Here is a 25,345-nt window from a genome sequence, read left to right as displayed (position 1 = left end):
CTAGTGCTGAACAAGGCATCATCTAGTGAGGTTTTAGGTCATTTGCTGCATGCGCTGAAATTTTCAAACTCCTTTAGAAAAAGGAAGGGTGCCGGGCCAGTACCCATGGGCAGGGTCCAGTGTAGCCACCCCCCACTTTCAGCTGTCCAGTGTAGGCCAGTGAGAGCTGTGAAACCCCTGCCCAGAGTAATTTCACACATGGAAAGTAAATTTGCAAATACATGAGTTATTCTGGATAATCTGCTTAAAATTACTTTTTTTCTTCTTAAAACGGTTCTGCCATTGAGTTGTGGTTCCGTCGAGTCAGCTAATAATAACATGGTAAGCCCCCTACGCAGAAGACCCCACTGTCATGCTGGCTCTGGTACATCCTGGGGCACATCCCCTTCAGATGTGGACAAAGGGGTAGGACTCGGGCCCTCTCCCCTGCCCCTGTGAGCCCCAGAGCAGGTGTCCAGCTGGAGTGGCAGCTCATCTCCAGGCCACCCACTGGACTCAGCCATCTCCTGGGACCCGCCTGGGTGCGCGCTGGCTCTGACAGTCCCGTCCCGGTGCCTCTGTCCCCGTAGGTGGAGCACTACAACCAGCACACGGCCACCTGGCACCCGGCGGCCGGCATGCTCAACAAGCGCTGCCGCCACGGCGCGGCCTCCCTGGGCAGCAAGATGTTCGTCTGCGGGGGCTACGACGGCTCGGGCTTCCTCAGCATCGCCGAGATGTACAGCTCGGTGTCGGACCAGTGGTGCCTGATCGTGCCCATGCACACGCGCCGGAGCCGGGTCTCCCTCGTGGCCAGCTGCGGGCGCCTCTATGCCGTGGGCGGTTACGACGGACAGTCGAATCTCAGCTCGGTGGAGATGTACGACCCAGAGACGGACCGCTGGACATTTATGGCTCCCATGGCGTGTCATGAGGGCGGGGTTGGTGTGGGCTGCATCCCTCTCCTCACCATTTAAGACAGAGGATGGGACGTGGTGGGGTCAGGACCTGGTCCAAACATAGGGGTTTCCTTCTAGGAAGAGTTCCTCTCTATCCAGAGAGGCGGCCGACTAGAAGGTGGGGTGGGATGTGAGCTCGCGGAGGTACGGTTTTTTTCAGGTGCTGAAGCCTTCCCTGCTGTGCTGCCCTGTGACCTTCAGGCCTGGGTCATCGAGATACACAGCATGGGACCGAAGCCCCTCCGGGTCCTGGCAGCTTGTGACGTGGAACTCCTGTTGGTCTGTGCCGGCACAGGCCGCGTCCAGGCCCGGGTCCCCACCACCACTGCAGCGCGGGCCATCGGCTTCCTGACACTCCTCGCCTGCTTGCCATCTGTCCATGTTGTGGCCAGTTTGCCCTGAGATGGCTGCAGGGGCCAAGCTCTTCAGAAGCGGGGGATCGTGGCTGGGAGAAGATGCTCTCCCTCGTGGTTATACAGCCGAGTGTACACAGCACAGCGCACGACCACACACACCTTCCACTGTGGAGCATGGAAGGTCCATCCTGCTGCTGAGATGAGCTCAGCAGACGTTTCGCTGTGTCTGAGTTTCGAGATTTTTGGGAAGCTCGTTTTTTTCCCTTCCTGTCTGAAACAGAAGAGGAAATAAAACAATACTTGAAAGAAATGGAAGGGAAATGAAGCAAGAAAACACTTGAAAGAAACTGGAAAGAAAATCCTTCTTTTAAGTGAACTTTTCCTCAGAAAAAAAATAATTATATCTATATAAAAAAGACACATAACAGTAAATCTGAGTTTGAATGGAAAACCGCCAAACATGAAAAGGGCGACGTCCACTCCCACCTTCGGATCCCAGGGGCCTGTGGCTCAACACAGCACGTGGGGCCCCTTCTGTGCCCCAGCACGGCTGGAACCGGTGCATTCTTCGCTGGTCCTGTAGCCATGGGTGCTCGTGTGGTTTGTCTTCACACCCGTCATCAGAGGACATTTTAATCACAGCTTCAGCCAGTCTGCTGGATCACTGCCGTCCTCCCCCGAGGAGCCCCCAGCTTCGAGGCGCCTCTTGACTCACTCCCATCCCCCACTCACACTTCTTCCCCTTTGGACCAGCAGGAAACAGCAGGTCTGCCTAGATTCTCCCGTTCCCATCAGTTTTTCTTGGATAATTATTGTGATACTTCTAGGGCACATTCACCATTTGTACCTCTTGTACCTAACCAGGGGCCTGCTCCTTCCACCAGCCAGGAGCTGGCTTGGTCTAGCAACCTCATCTGCCCTGCCAGTCCACTGCTCCTCCATCCACCTGCCAATTCCAGAGGTCTGGCCTCCCTTCAGCCCTCGGCAGACCAACCAGCAAAACGGACCATTACAGTCAAGCACAGCTGGCTTGACCACATAAAGGACTAAAGGCCGAAAGAATCCCTTGCTGCTGCAAAGAACAGTATTTTCTGTTTCTTCCTCTGACCTTGGCACATGACCTCTTGAATGGGTCTTTATACTCTTTGCTCCTCTTCTTCCTCCCTTGGTGGGACCTTCGGGTAACACAATGGGACCCCAACAGGAGGACCCTCTCTCTCTCCACTTTCCAGTGCACTGGGCGGTGGAGCTGTCTCCACCCCTCCTGTAATCGAGCCAGGACAAGCTGGAGGAAGAAAAGAAAATTGTAAAAGTCTGTGGTGTACTTCAGGCCTTTATCCTTCAACTGCTGCTGCCAAAATCTGGTTTTATAAAATTCTTCCAGTAGAGACTACAAGGGAAATGATCCCTTTAACCCAAGGCTGGATCTTCGGGGCCCAGCTCTCCATCTGGTTGGCCGCCACGTCTGCTGTCTGCCTGAGGTGGCCTGGAAGCCTCTCCAGAAAGATACTCTGCAGAGACCTTCAGGTTTACCAGTGTGTGCAATCACCATGCATTCAGAGGGAAAGACCTTTGTTAGCTAAAACTTAGGAGCTGGGCCTCTGCTACAAGCACTTGAAAATTATGTGTTTTTATTATTACTTTAAAAGACTCACAGTCTGATATAGTCTAACCTGGGCTCATAGTGCAGCTCCGGCATTTCTTACTCTTTCCTCCAAGCATCCCACACGCGTGCTTCCCTTGTGCTGGGTTTACCTACGGAGGTAGACTCGAACGGAGGTCAGGCTCCACATTTTTCTGTTAAGAGAGGAATATGTCAGTGTTTGTCTTAATAGTACAAACGCCCTTCTTTTGTGAATTTGAAGCCGCACTGATGAATCTCAGTTGCAAAGGTATTTAATCAGTGGGCTAGTGAGTGGACCTCACTCAGTCCTTTTGCTACGAGCCCCAAAGCTTGCAACTGGGCATAGATCAATCATTACCCCCACTCCCCACGCTCTGGGGCTGGAGCCCTGTTCTTGGCATGGGCTTCCTAAGCCACTCTCACCTTCCCACATCCTGGTACAGGAGATGGACTGCTGCACTGAGGTCAAAGTTTCCAACTAACGTCAAGCTTCCGAGCACAAGTGAGCAAACAGCCGTTTTCACACTCTCACCGGATCCTCATTCTGATGGCATATGGCTGGCTGCACGTAGCTGGCCTGGCTCTTTGGTGTGGGAAGCTTTCTAGTAGCATCGCTGAAGGAACAGCATCACACTAGGATGCTGTGGAAAGGACAGAACAATGAAGTAGGACTGACACTTGCCAAGTTCCGAGCAGAGCAATGAGGTGCCCACTGTCCCTGGGCGTTTCCCCTTCTTGGCTGTCACACGGAACCTTCTGGGTTTCACCTTAGATCAAAACCAGGATGAGAGCTGAAGGCGCACTTTCTGACTTGACCACACTTGACTAGGTAGGAATTCTGTCCACCTCCCCAGTTGTTTTCCTTCTCTCCTTTTATTTATAGAAAGCATGTCTTTTGTTTTAAGAAACCAAAGAGTAATAAAGAGAACCCTCCCAATATCCTCACCTTGCCCTTTCTTGATTTTAATTGTGTTTTATTGTGACAAAATAGATCTATAACAGAATACTGCCATTTTAATCATTATTATGTGTACCATACAGCGACATGTTCACTATTTTATGCAACCATGTTTCCAAATTTTTTCATCACCCTTAACAGAAACTCAATACCCTCTAAGCAATAACTACCCCATTTTCCTTCCCACCCACCCTTAGTAACCTCTAATAAACTTTGTTCTCTGTGTAACATGCCTGTTCTGAATCTTTTGTATAATTGCTATCATAACAATATTTGTCCTTTTGTGCCGGTCTTATGTGACTCACCCACCATACTGTTTTCAGGGCTCATCCCTGTTGTGTCATGTGTCAGAGCTTCATTGACTTTCTTCCTTTTTGGGACTGAAGACTCGTTTGTGTGTGTGAGCATAGCCAGGATGCTCCTTAGAAGCAAGGATGGTGCGACTTTGTCTCAGGTACTTTGGGCAAGTTGTCGTGAGGGCCATTGCTTGGAAAGGTCAGCAAAGGAGAGGAAGACCACAGTGTAATGGATTGGCACAGTGACTGTAATGTAACAGTGGGCTTAAGTGTGCCATTGGGAAGATGGCACAGGATTGGGCAAGCTTTCAGTCTGTGGTGTGTATGTACAGTCTTTGGCTGTGAGTCAACTCCAGCACCAAATATTACTACGTTTTGTTTATCCAGTCATCTGTTGTTGGACACATGGGTTATTTCCACCTCTTGTCATTTGGGTTTGTTGTTTTGGTTTTTTTTGTGTGTTTTTTTATTATTATTATTATTAATTTTAATGATAATGTACAGAGACTTTGGATTTCCATTCCTTTATTGTTGCACTTTTCTCCCTGCCCACCCCTCCTGTTGTTTGTTGTTTTTTCTTTTTTTTTTTTTTTTTGTGTGTGTGTGTGTGTGTGTGTGTGTGTACCGTCAAATCGGATCTGACTGGTACAGGAGGAGATTGTTCCTCCTTCTCCAGCAAAGCTTCTGGTGGATTTGAACCGCACTCCTCTGGGATTGCAGTGCAGCTTCTTGCCACTAGGTCACCAGAGCTCGCCTGTTGTTTTTTTAAATGCTGGATATAAATGGGGTCTCTAGGTGATGCAAATGGTTCACGATCAGCTGCTAACTTAAAGGTCAAGGGTTTGAACCCACCCAGCATTACCACAGAAGAAAAGACCAGCAGTCTGCTTCCATTATTATTACAAGGGAATGGTGATACAGTCAAGACCTGAGACCAGGCATCTACACTCACAGTCCAGGGCTCCTGATAAAAGAGTATTCAGCATTGGTGTGTGGAGGGAGGCTTGATACCAGTGCCATAGTGGGTCTTGGGAAGTAAACCAGGCAGTAGGGGAAATAATTTTTTTTTAAAAATACACCATTTGGATTATGGAAACAGGCACTTGTGCTGAAACAGGAAGTCCACTGAGCTGTGCACTCTTGACATGAGAGAAATGTCAAAGCAGTAACAGTTCTTTGCAAGTAACCTACATCCCCTGGTCAGAAGCAGAGCCCCGTGGAACAATGAGCTTTAGCTGGACTTCTATGCCTTTTCCTAATTTTTTTTCTCTCTCAGTATCTGTCTTCTTTCCTTTTGCAACTCCACTTCCCTTAAGACTAACAGCGGTGAGGTGGAACTCACCGCTCCACCTCAAAGGCCAGCACTTTGGGTTTTTACTGCTGCTCACAGTAACATGACACAACCCCGAAAGTGACAAGGAAATGACACAGTTTGACTAGAGATCATCCCAGGCGTTCTATTCCTGATTTAATGTTAGATGTGTGTCTCTTTAATGATGCTAAGTTCCCTACCGAATTTTTGTTTCTAGATTTGCTAGTTTGGAGGAAAACCTACATTCCATAGCAGAGCGTAAAAGGACATCATTTCTGGCATCTCTTCCATCAGCCTCCTGGAGCCAGTCTTTTCAGGACTCCCATTTTGATGTTCACCCCACAGTTAAGGGTTTCTGGGTTTAACCCTTGCTAAAGCCACATCAGGACAATCAGGTATATTCAAAATGTGCCTAGTCACACTTGTCAAGTCATCTTCTATGTAATTTTGGGTTTTTTCTGACCTTCCCCACCCCTACAGTTTTATTGAGACATAATTTACAGTAAGTTCTATCCACTGTAAGTTTACAATACAATGCTTTTTCGTAAATGTACTTGCTCGTATAGCCATTACTTTCATCCTTATATTAGGATATAATAATATACAATAGAAGAATTATATTTTTAGAATATTAAGATTTAATCACCTTGCAAGCCCTCCAATTGCTGTTACTAACTGTTCCTACCCTGATACTCAGGCAACCATTGTGTTTTAGCTCTGTAGATTTTCCTTTTCTTGGAATTTCACATAAACACTGTTAGGTGTCCTCAAGTCAACTACGTTCTAGAGGGACTGTATGAACAACAGATCTGAACCTTGCTCTATTCTGCACTGTCTTCATGATCACTAATAGGGTTAAGCCTGTTATGGTGTTAGTCCATTTTGCCGAAGATCTTTCCTTTCTGACCTCCAGCTTTCCTTTCAGCTTCTTTCCAAGGACTGACGCCTGCTGATAATCATACCCAAAGTATGTGAGAAAAAGTTTCCCCATCCTTGCCTCTGAAGAGTATACAGGTTGTGTTTCCTCTAGAACAGACTTGTTTGTTCTTTGGGCAGTCCATTCAGTACTCTTCTTCACAGTTCAAAAGCATTAATTATTAGTCTGTCATCCTTATTCATTGTCCAGCTCTTAGGTACATAGGAAACAATTGAAAATACTATTTGGATCAGGGACACCTTAGTCTTTAAAATGACATCTTTGCTCTTCAACACTTTAGAAAGTTCCTTGGCATCTAATTGCCCCAATGCAAAACCTCTTTTGATTTCTTGATTGCTGCTACCATAGGTGTTGATTATGGATCTACGTAAAAGGAAAAAATTTACATCCATTTCTCCCCGCCACCTATACCATTGGTTCTTGATCATCTGCTACTTATGAGATGGTTCAGTGTTGACCAGTTCTTTTTGCTGCTACTTCATAAACTGTCAAACTTACTGCTGTCGATCAAAACCAACTCTGTTGACCCTCCCGTGGGTTCTGCTCTTTCTCCGTTGGGATAGTTGGTTCATTGATGACATAACTCCTTTTGTGTCTGTCTGTCTTTTTCTCTTAAGTTGTCCATTCAATCCACCTGCCTTTGAGTTGACAGCTCCTTACCCACGAGGCCACCAGACCTTCCTCCCTACTGACTAGGAGGGAAAAAGAAATTTTATTATTTTATGCATTGTTGAACAGAACATATAAGTGGACACCCACACCCAGTATTAGGGAGGAAAGCATTAAATTCTTCACCAGTGTCAATGATGTTAGGCATTTTATATTGATGACCTTTTTCAGGTGGATTAAGTTTCCTTCTGTTCTTAGATTGTTGAGTATAGTTATCATGAGTGAATGTTAGATTTTGCAAAACCTTTTTTGCATCTGTTGAAATGATTCTATGATTTAGTTGTTTAGTATGGAATATAATATTAATTGAAAATCCCTCTTGGTCATGGCATGTAATCCTTTTTTTTTTTTTCAATATCTTCGTCTGGCTTTGGTCAGTAATAAGGGCACATAAATGAATAGGAAATTATTTCCTGCTCTTGAGAACAGTTAGTGAAGGATTATTGTTTTTAAAGAGTACTTGATAGAATTCACCAGCAAAACCACCTCGTTCTGAGCTTCTCCATGGGAAGATACTACAATTTTAATTCTATTTTCTTTGCTTGTCTAAGATACTCTCTTGAGAGTGGGCACCTGCTTCTCATAGGGAATTGGACACTTGGCGGTAAGGAGAGTCTTAACCGGTCAGCAGAAATTGAGATTACTGGAGTGAGCCTGCTCTGTGCCCTTACGAGCTCCACATTTTCCACACCCTTATCTGGGAGCATTTCCATCTCTTTGTCTCAAAAATCAGCCACCTTTCTCTATTCATGTTCTGCTGTTTTATAACTTCTGGATGTTAGGGTCCTTGGGGCACAGTCTTGGGCCCCATTTTCTACAAACTCTTCCTAGCTAATACTGCTTTTCCCCCACAAGTAAGGATGACATCTGGAGGCTTACCTCCGGACCGGCCTGAATTGACACACTCCTTGGATGTCACCTGTACGTTGTACTCATCTTCACATGTGGTTATCTCCTACTTCTCCCCATCCTCAAAATTCAGCTCTTCTCAGTTCCTCACTGAGAGCTCCCTCAGGAACCTCTAGTGGGTCCAAACTGCTTATCTTTTAGTGAGGGGGTCAAGTGCTTAGGCACTGTACCACCAGGTCTCAAATTCTAGTGGAGTCCAATATGTTAAATGTTTGTGTTTTTACAAGAGCTAGCTTGTTCATTATATTAATTTTTCAGCATTTTTTGGTCATCAAATACTGGATTTTAAGTACTGTAGCTAAATCAATGAACTAAAGTTTTCAAATTCCCTGCCTTGTAGAGTTTAAATTAGACTAAGACATGTCTTTCCACTTTTCAAATCATATTTTGTCTCTTCTAATAAAATTGGGTCCTAATTTCTTTGAACTTAATCTGCAGGAATGCAAGAAATCTAAATTGGGAGTTTTTCAGTGGGAAAGAATTTGCCTTTAAGGGTATCTGCAATATTGCTAGCCTTAACTGATGAGGGGGCCAATGCTGAGGTTGGAGGTCAAGGTCACTGGATTTCACATCCCAGACAGCAGAACAACAGACACTGTGACCAACATTATGATTTGACAGTTGTGTGTGTAGAATTGTTCACCAGCTCCTCTGTAGAGACAAGGATGGTGGAACTTCAACTCCTACACTTTGGGCATGTGGTCAGAGGGGCCAGGCTTTGGAAAGAACATCCTAGTCAGAAATGTGGAGGGTCAGAGAATGAGAGGAAGACCCTGGACAAGATGATTGACACAGTGACTGCAGCAGTGGGCGTGAGCCTGGTGGAGATCCCAATGATGATACAAGATAAGGTAAGGTTGGTTGCTTGCTTGCTTTGAAGGTAAAAAGTAAACAGATTTATTAGTTACACCCCAAAGATGGGACAGCCTTTTTTTCTCCTTGAAAAGGAAATGTGGAGGAGGTCAAGATAAGGTAAAAGGTTCTAATGTATTGTTTCTAGGGTTGCTGTGAGTCGTAGTCGACTCAACAGCACCTAACAATGTCTTTTCAGGATTTAGTAGTAAGTCTCTTGGGAAGCACTCCATCTTTCCCCTTGATTTTGAGTTATTTAAATAACTGGGATTTCATGTTCCTGGGATTTCATGTTCAAAGTCCCTGCTCAGAGTGTGGTTCACGGCCCTCTAGTGAAGACTAGATAAACCTCAGCTGTAGATTGAGAGTTAGCTACCTGATTTTGAGCCTCGAATCACTTTGCCAGGCTCACCTGAGACAACCAGCCCTTTCCTGTTTCCCCATGCAATCTCGGGCCAATGTGGATTTTTCATTTTTAGCTAAGAAATCACTGGTCTTCTCCAGATGCTTACATTTTTCTGTGGTAGAGTTGCAAGTACTTAAAGTCTGAAACCTGTCAATCTCTCTTGTCCCTGTCTGTCTCCCCTTCCATATTTCTAACTTTGACTCCCTCTCAACCAATCCCCGCTTCTCTGCATTCTTTTTTCCCCCATTTTTTTCAATTATTATTAAATTTTATTAGTTTTAATGAACATTTACAGAGATTTCGGGTTCTCATTCATTCATTGTTGCAATGTTTTCTCTACCCTCCTCCCCAGTTTGTTCTTCTTCCCCGCCCCTGCATTCTTTAATCAGGTTTGCAAAAGCCTTATGTATTCTCACACAAGCATTTCCCTTGATGTAACATTATGTTCAAATTTATTTCAAAGGCTGCATAATACTCCATCCAGTGGATGTTGCACACGCTACTTAACCACTCTCCTATTGGGCAATTTAGGCAATTTTCCATTTCCCAATAGTATAAATGAAACTGCCTAAAGGCTCCATGCTAGATGGTCTAGCAGTACATTAAATTCTTAAAATGTCCAAATGTCTCGATCTACTTCCACTCTGGGAAATTATTGCTAGCTCATTATTGTTTACAACAATTGAAAACAACAATTTTAAGATTCAACAGTGAGAATGATTTTAATAAGTGGAAATTTGTCAACATCAGTGGGTGATGGTTGCACACATGATTAAGTGGTATCACTAAATTGTACAACTGGAAAATACTGAATTGGCAAAAGTTGTACTAGATAGATAGATAGTCTCACAATGATGAATGAGTGAGTGGAGGCCTAGTCACCCAAGGAAGCATTAAACAAATAAATCTTGTGGTAGATCAATACAGAAGTGTGTCACCAGATAAATGAACAAGTTGGTTATTAAATGGACTGTGACAATGGGCTCTATTGTGGCAGAGATGAGGAGGATGACACAGGATAGGATAGGTTTCAGATCTAATGTTCGCAGGGTTGCTGAGAGTCATACGCAACTCAATGACCCCTGAAAAAACAACGCAGCATAGAGAACTCTGAGGGTCAGTGGGTAAAGAGTTGTGCTGTCAAGCCACAAGCAGGCAGTTCAAATCCAGTAACTGCTCCTCAGAGCAATTCAGAGATTCTGACAACCTGCTGGAGGGTTGGTTAACTATGAGTCAGTTTTAACATCAATGAGTTAAGGGGTTTGTTTCTTGGTTTTTAGTTAAGTTTTTATATAATCAGGCATACCATCCGCATGTGCTCTTGTACCCTATTTCAAGGAATAATTGGGTCCAATGTTTGTTGCACATTGACTCAGATTTTACTCACAACTTCAGTTGTGAGGTTTATTAGGGAACTAGGTTGTGGAGTGGGAGAGGCAAAGAATATCATACATGCAAGTCTAGGTCTAGTCCAGAAAGTCCCAAGCCAATTAGCAGCAAGACACAATTTCTCAGTGAATTCAGACAGCTTCAGGGTCAACAAGTGAAAGTCTAGATCCAGTTCAGCAGCACAAATAAACCTCTAGTTTCCTCAATTAATCCAGCAAACTTTATGTCACAGCAGTTACAAGTCAACTTTTCATTCAGTCATCCAGCAAACAAAGCCTTTAGCTGTGGCTCCATCTCCAAGGTTTAATTACACTCTGCACAGTTACTTCACAGCAACGTCAGTCTCTTGCCCTCTCTCATCTCTCACAATGTTCACAGTCCCTCCACCACAGTTTCTCACAGTGTGCAAAGTACTCTCTTATATTAGTTCCACATCTGTTGGTGATTTGTAAAGACCATGTGTCCGTAGTTAAGGTAGCTGGATCTCATACCCCTAATGGGGGATAATGCAATGGCTAGAAAAGCCCATATTCAAGGATTCTGACACCCCACTGCCTGTATACCACACAGCAATTTTTAAATATGTCTTACTTTTCAGAATCATTTTAGGTTTGCAGGAAAATCAAGTTGATTTTGACTTCTGGTGGTCCCATGATGTCAGAATTAAAGCTGTACTTCATGGGCTTTGGGGATGTGGAACACCAAGCCTTTCTTCCAAGGTGTCTTTGGGTAGACGAGAGTCACTGTCTTTTTGGTTAACAACCAAATGTGTGAACCATTTGCACTGCCCACGGGGAGAAACCAGGGAGCAGTGTTCTTTCGTCTCAACAACTTTTAATCCTTTATCACAAAGCTCCATCATGAACCTCTCCCTGAACCCTAGACTTGCAGATCAGACTGTCCTTGGACACCTTGCTGAGGCGGTCCTGTAGGCTTACCCTCATACGTACCCTCCTGGAGTTTGGGTTCCCCTGGACTCCTCTCCCCTGGATTTGCTCCACTGGGCTCCTTGCCCAACTATCTGGGGAGCTCCGGTGGCCTAGTCCGTAGTCCCCTACATATCAGCCCAGTCTTTCTAGCAGTTCAGTGATTCACTTAGCCATTTATTTCAGAAACATTTTATTGAGTCCCTGCCTGTGTTTCACTTGAGGGTCTGTGAAAGGACATTTGGCGGTCACAGTGACTGGGTAGAGCTCGGAGTGCCCTAAACTCATCTCCTCTCCAGATGCAGGAGCATCCTGTTAAGACACTCATTGCACAGCCGCCTGTGATTGGCCCAGAGGCGCCCAGCTGTAAGTAGACCCCGTGCTGTCTGATAGGGGAACACGGCCATGCCAGCCTGGTGTGAGGGTGGTGGGTTCACAGGTGAAAGGACACCTCTGCACAATGAGAACAGGGGAGGCTGCCTAGAGGAGGTGGCTTTTGGGGTTGCACTTTGGGTAAGATCTGCCGACACAGATCAGGCAGGAATGTAGGTGTCAGGAAACCAGTAAGTAAAGGCAGAGAGAAGCATGGACCAACTCAAGGTTTCAGGACTCACTAAGCAGGAAAAATGGGGCTGAGGGCAGCTTTGGGGCAGCAGAGCAAAGTGGCCAGGTGGGGAAAAGGCGGTCACACACTCCTTCCTTCTTCAGCTCTAGAAGTTCTTCAGGATGTTGGCTATGATGTCGTACTTGGCTTTCTCATAGATGTCCCTGGCCGCAGGTGGCAGCTTTTTGAGGTCAGCCTCAGGAGGGCTGTCTTGCGAGGACTCCACTGAGCGTCTCTCCCGTCTCTCCAGAAAGGCCTAGACCAATGACACCAGCTAGTCAGGCCCATCACCCCAGACCAGCTTACCCATGCACCCTGAGCCCCTGCTGCCCTCCTGAAGCCGGTAGACCAGGTGTGGAGACGAGCACAAGTAAGCAGCGTGGTGGGCTTGGCGTACAGGAGCTGTTCCTGGCTAGGCCCACCCTAGGGGACTCATTTCTGCCCTGCCTGTTCCACCTTCTTGCCAGGAAATGATGCCACCTCTGACTTCCATTTCCCCCAAACATTGGATTGGAAGGAAGGGGTGAAGTGGGCAGGGCAGAGGAGTCTCTGCAGATCGGAGGCTGGAGCACTGAGTACTCCCAAATGCATTCCAGCACCTCATCTCAGGCCACGACTCTCACATTCCACGACCCCGCCTTATCAAACCACGTGACCAACAGTCTTCAAGCGCCCTAGTGGCCCCAGCTGTCACCCTCCCAGCAACCTGCTTAATTGACCCCTCTTTCCAGAGCGGGAGGGGAGGTCCCAGGCACCACAGTCAGACCTGACGTTAAAATGCAGAAGAGAGCAGCCAATGAAGAGATGGAGGCACTAGGCCAACGTGGAGGTTTCAGGCACAGGCTGAGAGCCGGAAGGAAGAGGGGGAGAGAGAGCCGGGGTGCTGGGGGTGGGGTAGAGGAGCAGCCTTGGCTGGGGGTCTTTGCAGGCCCACCTCTAGCATACGCTGGGTGTCCCTGGAGCAGTCCAGCGTTAGGACACGGAGATTCCTCGCTCTGAAGAAGTTACCCGTGCAGTTTCGCTCCTCCTAGGGAGCAGCAGAGTCAAAAAGGTTAGAAATAGTAGGTCTGGCCGTCCTAAAAGCTTGGGACCTGCTAGGGTCCCTGCAGGCTTGAATGCATCTGCCCAGGTCCCAGCCCATCCTCAGGGCTTGAGGGTTACTCAGAGGCCGGCAGGAAAGGTTGGCTCTGAGAACACCCAAGCTGTCTAGATGCACAAGTGTTGAAACGCTGGGTGTCCATACAAGCCATTTACAGGGAGGGAAACCCAGCAGTTCACTGCCTTGGGCCCTTTCATGTTCAAGGGAGCCAGGCCGACAGGGCAGAGGGGAACTGCCACATGGGACTGTCAAGGCTGGAAGCTTCAGGGAAGCAAACTGCCGCTTTCTCTCTCAGCTGCCTGTGGTTTTAAACTACAGACCTCACGGTTAAGGACCTAGCACTTAACCCACTGTGCCATGGGGCAAAGATGCCCATAAATTAGCATGCCCAGAGGAAGCCTTACTCATTTAAAGGAATTGTATGTGTTCCAGAAAGATACACAGAACACAATACCAAATGTTACTATGTCTGTCCTTTGCAAAAGATTTCTGTTTTCTTTTCCCAGTTTGCTGAACTATTGTAATTAGTGCTTCTTCTCATTTTTTAAAATCCATTTTTTCTAGGTGGGGTACTCCCTTGCTTTGCTGTTTCTCTTTTTACATTTTTGTAACGTGTATTGCTTCCCCCTTCCACTCCAGCTCCCCTTTTAATGAATAGCTAAACAATAAAGATAAAAGTACTACAGATGTGCTCTCTTTTATACATATACAAAATTTATTGCCATCAGTTCAGAACCCACTCATAGCTGATCCTCCGGCGGGCTTTCAGAGGCTGTAAACTTCACAGAAAGAGATTGCTTACCTCTCTCCTGTGGAGCAGCTGGTGGATTCGAACCACCTGCCTTTGGCTTCCCTAGCTAAACTCACAGGAGAGGGACACTTACCCCGCCTTCCCGGAAAGCACAGTTTTGAAGCCTTCTCTGCTGGGTTGAAAGGCACTCAGTCTCCTTAATCCTGAAGCTGAGAGGGATCTTTGAGGTAATGTTCTAAAGAAGCCACAGGAAACAAAAAAGCTTGGCCATTTTTTTTTCCTTTTATAGATGAAGGAATAGAGGCACAGACAGGTTAAGATTACACAGTTGGAAAGAGGTAAGCCCAGGTCTGCACAACCGAGCACTTTGCACTGAAAGGTGGAGGTCAGTTAAGAGAGGAAGACGCTTGACCAGATGGGCTCACAAAGTGACTGTAACAACAGGGCTGAACTATGTCAGAGATGATAAGGATGGCACAGGATAAGGCAAGGTTCTGATCTGTTGGTGGTGGGGCTCATGAGGAGACTCGATAGCACCTAACAAAAACAGTATCATCCACTTACGAAGCATGGTGGTGGTGGGATGGTCTCCAGCAGGCGGAAGAGGGGCTTCCTTCCTCGTCCCTGATTGAAGAACTGCACGGCCTGGTTGACAATCTCCTCATAGCTCTGTCGGCGGTGGGCCACACAAGCCACCGCTGCCAGGCCTACCACCAGCACTAGTGCCTTCCAGACTCCTGCCATTGTCTCTTCTCTCAACCTCTGCCACTCACAGCCCCTTTTAGATACTGTGTGGTTTGACTTGCCCAAGGGCTGCTGGCGACATGTGGGGCTTTCTCCTTCCTTTGTTTGAGACCCCAATGTTGGCCAATATTCCAAAATACCGAGTGCCAGTTAGCTAAGAGGCCAGTAGGTTTGAGCAAGAGACCTGGACCTAAGAGTGAATCAGCTCCGGGCCATAGAGCCCCCAGCAGCGCCATGAGGAGGGACCGTCCAGCTCTGAGAGCCCAGGTGTGTGCTGTTTCCACTTGTCTGTTCTCCTTTGAGTTCGGAAACAACTGTCAAAATCTATGGACTTTGTGGGGGGTGGGGGAGGTAGGTAATCCAGCAACAATGAATGATTTTTTTTAGATTTTTAAAAAATGTATGATGATGATGATGATGTGTGTACCGTCAAATCTGATCTGACTGGTTCAGGTGATTGTTCCTCCTTCAGCAGAGCATCTGGTGGATTTGAACCGCGCACCTCTAGGATTGCAGTGCTGCTGCTTGCCACTAGGCCACCAGAGCTCACCAAATGAATATTTTTAAAAAAGTGAACTTGGGAAGGGGGGAGGGAGGGTGAGGGGGTAAAATGTGCAGCAACGAATGAAAACCTAACGTCTCTTTAAATGTTAGTTAAAACCACAACTAAAAGAAAATTTTAATTAAAAAAACAACAAACTATGGATCTTGCCTATGACATTTCCTCAGCCACAGTCTCAAAGAACTGGTCCAATCTGAGACTGCAGCAGATTGATACCCAGAACATTTTATATCTTTTATAACATTATATATATATTTTTAAATTATTGTCAATTTAAAAAAAATCTGGGTGCCTGACTTATTTGAAGAAATGTAACCTCAGACAGTCCAGGACCTACAGCCTGGAATGGTGGCAGCCCCTTCACGGGGGACTTTCTGTCTACTGCTCCCCCTCTCCACAGTCATTCATTGCAGAGAAAGTGAACAGAAAGAAGGCGGCGGCTTGAGCAGATTCATGATGAGAATTGTGGCTGCTGAAGCAGGTAAGCCAGGCCCATGTCTGCCCCCCATGGGCACCTGCCTGCCCCCCATGGGCACCTGCCTGCCCCCCAAGGGTGCCTGTTTTACTTTTGCTCCTTTTTTCTGTGGAAAACGTATAGATTAAGACTCCTTCCAGCTGTGACTGAGGACCTGTCCTTCCCCTGAAGGCAGCTGTGGAGGAAGAGGGTCACCACAGGGTGTTGCCATGGGGCCAGCCCACCTTCCAGTGAGGAAATGGGCCTGGAGCAGCTAGACACACTTCCCCATTTTCTCCAAAAGCTAAGGTGAGGGCCTGAAAGGCAGAGCTGAAGTGAGGAGTAGAGCACAGAGCTGTCCTGGGACCTGAGGTTGGGGCACAGAACGTGAGGCTCTGGAGGTTACAGGAAACAGAAGTGATCCCCACCTAGTTGAGGCAAGAAATGCCCTTCAGATGACTGGCTCAGCTCCATAATTATTCACTCTGCACAGAGACAACGCTTCAGGTGATGGATGCCTGTCACTCCTGAGTATCCTGTGGCGTCCTCATCTCCTTGAGAAGACAGATGAAGAAAAAACAGTTTCACAAGGATGGAAACCTGTGAACAAAGAGCCCTTGAGCAAGCCCCTACCCTTCCCAGGCTTCTGCTTCCCTGTTGCTGTAATGGGGCTTGACAGGGTGGACATAGATGCTGGAAACTCCTAGTTCTTGCCTAAGTGGTCTTGCAAGTCCATTGAGGAAGCTGCTATGGCCACACTGGCCACATCTGGACACAGATCTGGTGTTCCAGAACCAGCAGTGAGTACACAAGTTACCTACCCTAAGGCGCACAGACAAGGAAACTTCAGCTAGGAAGGCTGAGAGGCCAATGGACGTGCTCAGTGGCTTGGAATCCTCCAGCGGGTGCTGCCTTCCAGTGGGTTTTCAGAGGCAGTAAACCTCACAGGAGGAGATAGCCTGTTTTTCTCCAGAGGAGGATCTGGTGGATTTGAACTGCATGCCTTTGAGATTGTACTGCAGGGTGCTACTGCCAGGTACTGGACAACTCAAGAGTGTGGGTGGATTTGAGTAAATACAAAGGCCCCATCCTATCCTGGAGGCTTTTGCTATCAATGGCTTGCATTGGCTGTACAGGGGTTCTAGCCCTAGAATGATATATGCTTGCCATTTATAATAGTGTTCAGCGCGTTTGCACAGCCAGCGTGGGCCTGCAGCTGTGGCAACACTGTGGTCTTGGCGCCACCTGCTGGTGGAGCGAACCCTCCGCTACTGAAGAACTTTGTGGCTGGGCCTTGGGGACCCAGACCTTCCTTGTATAGTTGCAAACCCCTGCAATGAGGCTCTGAGTAAATTAAGAATCTGAGATCCTCTGGAGCACCTCTTTTGCTGCCTAACTGGCAAGGGTATTCTGGTACACTAGCGGGTAGGAAGTTGCACTGTTTACCCAAAGGCTGCACTTCTTTGTGGTTCAAATCCACCAGAAGCTCCATGAGAGAAAGATGGACAATTTTCTCCTGTGCATTTTACTGCTAAATGCTAATCTAGAAGGTCAGCTTTGAGTCGACTCCACTGTTATGTGGGTTTTGCATTTTGGAAAGAGGGGCTGCAACAAAATCCCATCTTCAAATCTGAAGCTATCAATTCTAATTAACCTTATATGATACAGTCAAATGGCTTCACAAGGTAAATTTTAAGACTGTAATCTTTATGGAAGCATACATGCACAGTATTTTATTACACTCATTTTATTGTACAACCTAGCCTGGACATTTTTTTAAACTTTTTTTTTTTACATTTTATTTTATTATTTTTGTGTGTGTACCATCAAATCAGACAGTGATGTGTCAAATGTGATAACGGTTACCCTTGATGGACTGTGTTTGGTGATGCTTCCCGGTTGAAACAAGCTTGGAAGCAGGAGTGGCATCCACTTCCATAATAGCTTGCCTCCAGAAACCCTGTGAACCTGGAGAGAGGATGAAAATCACACATGCAAGTGCCAAGGATTTTTGTTCATAGGGTTGCTATGAGTCGCCTACGACTTGATGGCACTTAACACCACCACTAACAACCTTCAAATCGGATCTGACTGGTACAGGAGGAGATTGCCCCTCCTTCTCCAGCAGAGTGTCTGGTGGATTAATCTAATTTTTTAATTGTGATGTGAGTGCAAGTTTACAGAGCAGATTAGTTTTCTCTCCAGCAATTCACACACATTTCATCACACTGGTTACAATGCCCCCAATTAACAACTTTCTTCTTGCTTCCTCCCTAGATTTCCTAGTTCCATTCATCCTTCTTTCCTATTCTTGCCTTCTGGTTTTACCCTTGGGCAAATGCTGCCTTCTTGATCTTGCGTGGTTGTTTGTTATAAAGAATGTGTTCCTTCCTGGTGTTATTAATCATCTTATAGGCTTATCTGAAGCACTGGTGGCTTAGGGGTAGGGAGGTACGCTGCTAACCCAAAGGCAGGTGGTTCGAATTTACCAGCTGCTCCGCGGGGGACAAATGGGCAATCTCCTCCTGTGCAGTTTACAGCCTCTGAAAACTTGCTGCAGGGTCAGCTATGAGTTGGCTCCAACTCGATGGGATATGACTTGACATAAACCTATCTACTGATCTAGTGTTTGGATGAAACCTGAGTCAAAGGGTGATTACAGTTCCAGGCTTGCAGGCTAACCAAGAACCATAGTCTCAGGGTTCTTCAAGTCTTTATCAGACAAGTAAGACTCCCACTTTTTATGATTTCAAGTTTTATTTCAGATATTTCTCTCATTCTATCAGGGAACTTCTACTGTGATCCCTTTCAGAGGGTCAGCAGGGGTATATTGTTGTTGTTGTTGATTCTCTTCAAATTGAGCATGACTCATAGCAACATCATGAAAAAAAGACCTGAAGCCTCTCTACAACTATGGACATTTATAAAAGTTCATAGGGTTTCCAGAGGCATGCTATTTAGGAAGTGGATGCCACTCCTGCTTCCAAACCTATCATAGTATATTATTGTTTTTCTATGCCATTGAGTTGCTTGCAATGTATAGTGACCCTATGTACAGCAGCTCTGAACCCTTCCCTGTCCTGAGCCAGTCTAATTCCAACACACCAACCTCCATCGGCCCAGTTATTGTATCAATCCATCTCATCCTGGGTCTCCCTTTCTTGCGCTGTCCCTCCACCCTTCCAAGCATGATGTCCTTCTCAAAGAACCAACTTCTCCTGGCCACGTGCCCAAAGTAAGTGATGTGGAGCTTCAAAATCCTAGCCTCCAAGGAAAGACTTGGCTTCACCCTCTCCAAGACAGACCTATTTGTTTTCTTAGCAGTCCATGGTATGTTCAAGACTCTTCTTCAGCACCACAACTTGAAGGCATCTATTCACCATCTATTTCTTCTGGTCTCAGGGTTATAGAGACTGAAGTTCCTACAGTTATAGGTCCTTTGGTCTTTGATTGTCTTTGCTCTGGTCAAGATTATACCTTAGACAGCCTCTAGGAAGCTTTCAAGATCCCACTTGCTGTCCATTAAAGCATAATGTAAAATAATATCTTGGTTGACTATGTTATGTCAATTGATGTGGATGCTCCCTGAGGATATGGTACTGAGATTTTAGGCTAATTCCTTTCAGATGCTTGATTATGGCTAAGAAGTTTTAATAACTGTCCCGTTTTGTCTCGCATATGATGTGAGGTGTCATGGAGTCAGCTCTGACTTAGAGTGACCCCGTGTATTGACAGGGTGAAGCACTCGTCCTGCCCAGTCTCACACTCCCTGCTGTGCTGGAGCCCAGTGTTCTAGCCAGGTGTTAGTTCATCTTGAAGGGCTTCCTCTTTTTTGCTGACCTTTGACTCTATACATGGTCAGCAAAAGAAAGACCCTCAACAGACAGATTGACGCAATGGCTGCAACAATGGACTTGAGCATGATTGTGAGGATGCAACATTTCAATCTGTTGTGATGAGATGTGGAAGGAAGATTTTAATGTGGAAGAGATTTCAGCCTGATTGTGAAGACATGTGGAAGAGAGGGCAAGATTTCCATCTGTTGCTCATAGGCTCACTTGAGTTTTAGTTGACTGGACAGCACCTAACATTTATAGCACAAATATGTGTGCAAAAATATCACATCATAGGTCAAAGCTATATGGTCTCATTCATCTACACCCATCTGGATTCTTACATTCATTTGGGGAACTTTGCATAATCTACTGCCCTCCCCATTAGGACTTCAGTTTCCACATACGGGAAAGATGGTTCTTTATCTTTGGAGGCTCTTCCAGTATGTGTAAGGGAAAAATAATGAGACACCATCTCACCCCTGTAGCAGGAACAAAGTTTAACAGGACAGCAAGCAGTAAATGTTGGAGAGGCTGCAGAGAGATTGGAATTCTCATGCACTGCTGGAGGGATTATAAAATGGTACAACTGCTCTGGAAGGTAGTTTGGTGTTTCCTCAAAAAGCTGAACACAGAAATTCCATATGACCTAGCTTTTCCATTGCTAAGAGTATATACTACAAGGAACTCAGATATACACATCTATGTTCATAGCAGTGTAATTCACTATAGCAAGCAAATGGAAACATTAAATGCCCATCAACAAACAAATGGACTGAGAAATTGTGGTACAGTCACACACTGGAATACTATCCAGCATGAAGGAACATTATTTCATAAAATATTATATAATATAGGAGAGTCTAGAGAGCATTATTGGAAGCAGAAGTGGCATCTACTTCCTAAACAACATGCCTCTGGAAACTGAACTTTGATAAATCATGATAGTTATAGAAAGGCTTAAAAAAAGAGAGAGAGAGAAAAAAAAGCTTCAGGCCTTTTGTTCATAGGGTTGCTATGAGTCGTGCTCAATTCAAAAGACATCATCAACAACAACAGAGAGCATTATACTGAAATAACTCAATCTTATAAGGACAAATACTGCTTGAGACCATTATTGTAAAAATAGAAGGATAACTGAGCAAGATGTGTATAAATGTTCAAGAGCAGAAGCAGAAAGGAAGAACGGGCAGAAAAAGGGGTGGTGAAATCACTAGGGTAGCAGTGGTTAGTAGGCAGATTGGGGTGAAGGAATAGGAAATATTCAATGGGGATTTGAAAAGTTGGAGTGATAACAGGAATAGATCAGGCGAGTTTTGAAGGGCTAGTGGCAAGAAGGTGCACTGCAATCTCAGAGGTGAGTGGTTCGAATCCACCAGATGCTCTGCTGGAGAAGGAGGGATAATCTCCTCCTGTACCAGTCAGATCTGATTTGACGGTACATACACACACACATACCACTAAACCAAAACAAACAAACAAACAAACCAGGAATAGATCAATAGTAAGTATATAAAATAGAATGTATATAAAAGCAACAATGTAAATGGAAGATTTTATAAAATACAATGTATGTGCATGAAACAAAATGTACATTATGCAAACCAACACAAATGTTAAAAAATAAAAGACAACCAAAACAAAACAGTGTAATGGGGCCGTGGTCTTGAGAAGGGTGTTCACTGACCTGGTTGCGCTGGGGGTCTGCTGCCCTTCTGTGACTAGACTGCTTCTTCCCCAACAGTATTAAATTACTGTCTGACCATCTCTGTGAGAACGTATGTGCCTGGTGGTCACCCTCTAGCCCAGTGATGTTCTTTTAGCCGTCTCATCATCATCCCCATCGTCTCACAAGGTCTTTGTCTTTGATGCCTGTCACACCAATTACATATATCCATGGCACTCACAAGGTTTATATGTTTGTAATTCATACCCAGAACCACCATGTGGTGCCAAAATGCTTTCATTCTACAAAGATGAGGCCAGTAGAAGACATCAGGTCAAAGGGTGGAGCCCAAGAGGTAGTGGCTCATCTGCCTGGCTCTGAATCCTGAGTTGGGCCAGAGTTCCCTTTTGCACTTGCAAGTCTACTGGGAATGCCTCATTAGGCCTTAAAAGATGCTCTCTAACCAAGACGCTACACTGTAATCCCAGAGGTACGCGGTTCAAATCCACCAGATGCTCTGCTGGATAAGGAGGGGGCAATCTCCTCCTGTACCAGTCAGATCTGATTTGACGGTACATGTAAAAAATAATACAATAAAAAAAATTTTTTAAAAAGATGCTCTCTGACTTGCAAGACTCCTACTCCTTCCCTGCCTTTCCCTTCCAGTATGCTCCAGCCCATACTGCCCCTCAGCTGCCTAATTCTGACCTCTCACTGGTCTCTTGCCTTGGATCTTGGGGTGTTGTTCTCCTGTATCTAAGATGCTGCATGCTTCCTGCGTCCCAGGTCCCCGAGTCCTCTTTCCTACCTTAGAAATGCTATGATGAACCCCACTGTCCCCTAACCTGCTCTGGACCTAGTGACTGGACCTATGTCTAGCTACTCCCCCATGGCTAAGAACCCCTATTCATCAAAGAGTTCCAGAGTGGGAAGCTTGATGTTTTTGCATTTCACTAAAAATGAATTGTGCTGAGGCAAGTCTCTCCCCCTTTCTCATGGTTAAGATTTTTCAGGGCATGGGCCTTATCCTCAGTATTTCCACTGTTGACTGGGCAACCTAAAAAAAAGTTTTCCAAATCAAAACTTTTTAAAGATGCTGGCCACTTTTTTCTTTGAAAAACATTATCTGCAAGGTCTTATATGTCCTTTTGCTGGAACTCCAGCTGGCACGTAGGGATAGGTTCCAGGATGTTGCCACAGAAGAGTCCTGGGCCCAGCCTTGGTGAAGCCTCTCCTCTGAGCCTGGGCCCACATGCCAGTCTCCCCACATCTCTTGAATGACTCACAGGTATCTCCAATTTAACACAGACCCGAACCTTTGCTCATCTTGAAATTGTGTTCCTTTGTCTTTTTCCAGCTCAGTAAACAGCTCAGTAGCCACCCCGATGCATCAGCTCAAACTGAGAAATCCTGGACCCTTATCACGCTTACTCCAAATTCTGACACCTTTGCCTCCCAACATTTCTCAAAATTACCCACTTTTTAACCCATTCCATCCTGAGTTACCATCACCTGGAAGATTGCAACAGCCTCTCCTAAGATCGCTCGCTGCCTCTCACCTTAGCCCTATTTCCAAACCATTCTATTACTATTAGGTATTTCTTTTCTAAAACTAAGAGATGCACCCCAAACCCTCTAGTGAGGAGGGATCATAACGACCCTGTAGGACAGAGAAGAGAACGGAGCTCAGAACTGCCTCGGAGGGTTTCCACGGCTCGGTTTACAGGAGGAGGCTCCCACCACACCTTTCTCTAGGGAGCCTTGGCGAGTTGGAATTGCCAATCTTTTGGTTAGCAGCTGAATGCTTCAACTATTGTGCCACCAGGGCTTCTGGGTGTTGCACGTGATTTAAATTCACCCCGAACGCTCTACAGGCCCCCTAGACAAAGGCAGTAACTTTTTAATGCTGTGGTTTCCTTCTAGAAAGTCTCCAGAAACCAAAACTCTAGCTCCATGGGTCCTCCAGTGAGTTGATGGGGACCCACGCACGGTGACCCTATATTGGATTTCTGGATCTAAATATTTGTGGGAAAAGCCTGCCTGATCGTCAACCTTTTGGTCAATGGCCTAAGACGTACCACCTTAAGTCACACGAGTGCCTTTCCAGGGAGTCCTTGAGTATACCTAAAGACTTCTGTAGCTTATATATTCCTTCCCACAACAGTTATCCACATTGTTCTGAGCCTCCATTTTCTGCTGGGCATTCCATCTCGATCTTCATTCCTTATAATCATTGCACAATAACGTGTCTCTACTGAGAAGTGAGCAGCTTCCCAGGGTGGGATGTATAAATCTTCTATCGGTTGCTACCCTGCTGCCATAAGCCTTCGCAGCCCTTGGTATGAAAACTGCTCTCTTCAGTACTGTTTCCCTCTTTCCAGGCCCAGCGGCCCTAACCTAACTCCCCTCAGCGTTTCCTCTGGGACGTTCTATCAGAGCATTGGCCCTAGTTCTCCATAACCCTCTGAATTTACTGGCGAGACCGTAAGAAACAGCCCTGCCTGAGCGGCAAGTGCCGGTGTTCCGCTAAGAGCTTGGAACTGCCTAGGAGCATGCGCCCGGCCCCGTCAATTCCACGGAGGAAGACAACCATTCCCAGAAACTCCCAGAAACCTCTTGTCAAGTAGAAGGTCCTCCCACCTCCAAGCCGCCCCCCCCCCCACGGAAGGAGAGTGAGCATGCGCAAGAGACTGAGCACGCGCAAGAGGAGACACTGCACACGCGCAGCCGCTTCGGTGGGCGGAGCCAGGGCTGCATCTCCCAGGAGGCCTCGGGGGCCCTACCTCGTCCCCGCGTGACGAGCGACTTCCGGCGTGGAGGGGCGGGGCGGGGCGCGCGGCCCAGCCAGCTGCCGAAGCAGCAAGGGGAGCGGCCCGGCGGCCGGGGGGCAGTGCATCAGCGGCCATGGAGGCCGTTCCCCGCATGCCCATGATCTGGCTGGACCTGAAGGAAGCCGGTGACTTCCACTTCCAGCCCGCTGTGAAGAAGGTGAGAGCGCCTTGCCCTCCCGCCGCCCCCCTGGCGCATCTCCGTCGTCTGCCAGCGCGTGACGCCCCCTGCGCGTCCCGTCTCCACCCTGCGCCGGATCGCAGGCTTGAACGAGGCTAGCTGGCAAGGGCCTTTGTCAGCTTTGCTCCGACTGACCCATCCCCCTTGTCCCACCGACTGTCCCCCCCACCCCCCCGCTTTTCCAAGACTAGCCCCCTCATCCTGCCTGGAACCCGCTTCCCGAGCCTTCTGCGATTCTCCCAAAGGCGCCACACTTCCGCGATCCGAGGTTCTGCACTCAGCTCCACCCTGTCCCTCCTCCACGCCACGACCACCGTGGGAATGGGGCAGCGGCGGCTCCTAGGTTTCCGCTTGGAGGCCTGTGTCTGAGCCTCTGTACTGGGCCAGTCTATCACTCCCCGTCTGGTACTGTCGCTGAGACCAGCTTAGAGTGTCTGTATTTAAGACAGGGGCCCGATGACTTGGCCTCCAGAAAGGTCCCTGACTCTTGGTGCAACTCTGTATGGTCTCCTTAGGAGTATTTGGAAGCCCCTTTACACCAGAAGATAGAATTCTTCTGTTAATTTTGGGGATTTAAAAAACGGAATCTGAATGGTGAAAACGGCGAATGGGGAGGCAGGGATGAGGTGGGACAGAAGTTTTATTATATACCAAGATATAGGAGACAGAGCTTATGCGTTTGCCAGCTGTCCCCAATTTGGAGCCCGCAGTGGGGTAGGCAGGTGGGCGAGGGACAGGACAACAGAATGTGAGGAACTGATACAATAGTTTCTTCTATCCAGGTGGTCTGGACAGTAGTCATGTGCCGGGGTACTTGGCCAGTTTACTCAGTCTCCCAGAAGTAGCTGGCACCATTCTTAGGTCTCAGGAAGCTTTGTCACTACCCTGGTTAGGGAAAGTAGATCATGATTAATGCTATCATCTATATCAATCTTTTGAAAGAAATTACTGGTGCCAAACACCGCAAAACAATATAAAAGGAATCTTAAAAGGAGACGTGGCTCCTGGCCAGACATTGCAGGTGTTTTTTTTAAATTTAATTTTATTTTAT

At 46.6% G+C, this 25,345-nt stretch overlaps 3 protein-coding genes across 4 annotated transcripts in view; 2 read left to right on the top strand and 1 right to left on the bottom strand.

Annotated features, from left to right (window-relative positions):
* KLHL18 (kelch-like family member 18) overlaps positions 1-1,394 on the top strand; it is a 58,393-nt gene extending 56,999 nt beyond the window's left edge. Inside the window, exon 9 of one of the 2 annotated variants that reach the window (XM_006892954.1) lies at positions 570-1,394. In XM_006892954.1, the coding sequence (XP_006893016.1) occupies positions 570-956 (387 nt within the window). In that variant the 3' untranslated portion in view covers positions 957-1,394. The remainder of the gene's footprint in view (positions 1-569) is intronic. The other variant, XM_006892955.1, reaches the window with a different exon arrangement.
* Positions 1,395-12,282: 10,888 nt separating this feature from the next.
* On the bottom strand, positions 12,283-14,770 carry LOC102863127 (15 kDa protein B-like). The gene is made up of 4 exons (XM_006892953.1): positions 14,591-14,770; positions 14,160-14,261; positions 13,111-13,203; positions 12,283-12,432 (listed from the first exon to the last, which is right to left on the bottom strand). The coding sequence occupies exons 1-4, from the start codon at positions 14,768-14,770 to the stop codon at positions 12,283-12,285; spliced, it is 525 nt and encodes a 174-aa protein (XP_006893015.1).
* A 9,315-nt stretch (positions 14,771-24,085) lies between these two features.
* PTPN23 (protein tyrosine phosphatase, non-receptor type 23) overlaps positions 24,086-25,345 on the top strand; it is a 35,277-nt gene continuing 34,017 nt past the window's right edge. Inside the window, exon 1 of the mRNA XM_006892952.1 lies at positions 24,086-24,273. Coding sequence (XP_006893014.1) covers positions 24,190-24,273 — 84 coding nt within the window. The 5' untranslated portion in view covers positions 24,086-24,189. The remainder of the gene's footprint in view (positions 24,274-25,345) is intronic.

The sequence above is a fragment of the Elephantulus edwardii genome, unplaced genomic scaffold, assembly GCF_000299155.1.
Source record: "Elephantulus edwardii isolate Elephantulus edwardi_28Jun2011 unplaced genomic scaffold, EleEdw1.0 scaffold00121, whole genome shotgun sequence".
NCBI lineage: Eukaryota > Metazoa > Chordata > Mammalia > Macroscelidea > Macroscelididae > Elephantulus > Elephantulus edwardii.
This window is presented reverse-complemented; position numbering and strand designations above follow the sequence as displayed.

Coding starts and splice junctions, on each gene's coding strand:
- LOC102863127 (XM_006892953.1), bottom strand. CDS start 14,770: ATGGCAGGAGTCTGGAAGGCACTAGTGCTGGTGGTAGGCCTGGCAGCG. Junction 13,204..14,159: donor GTGCTTTCCGGGAAGGCGGG/GTAAGTGTCCCT, acceptor GCTGCTCCCTAG/GAGGAGCGAAACTGCACGGG. Junction 12,433..13,110: donor ACACCCAGCGTATGCTAGAG/GTGGGCCTGCAA, acceptor TCATTGGTCTAG/GCCTTTCTGGAGAGACGGGA.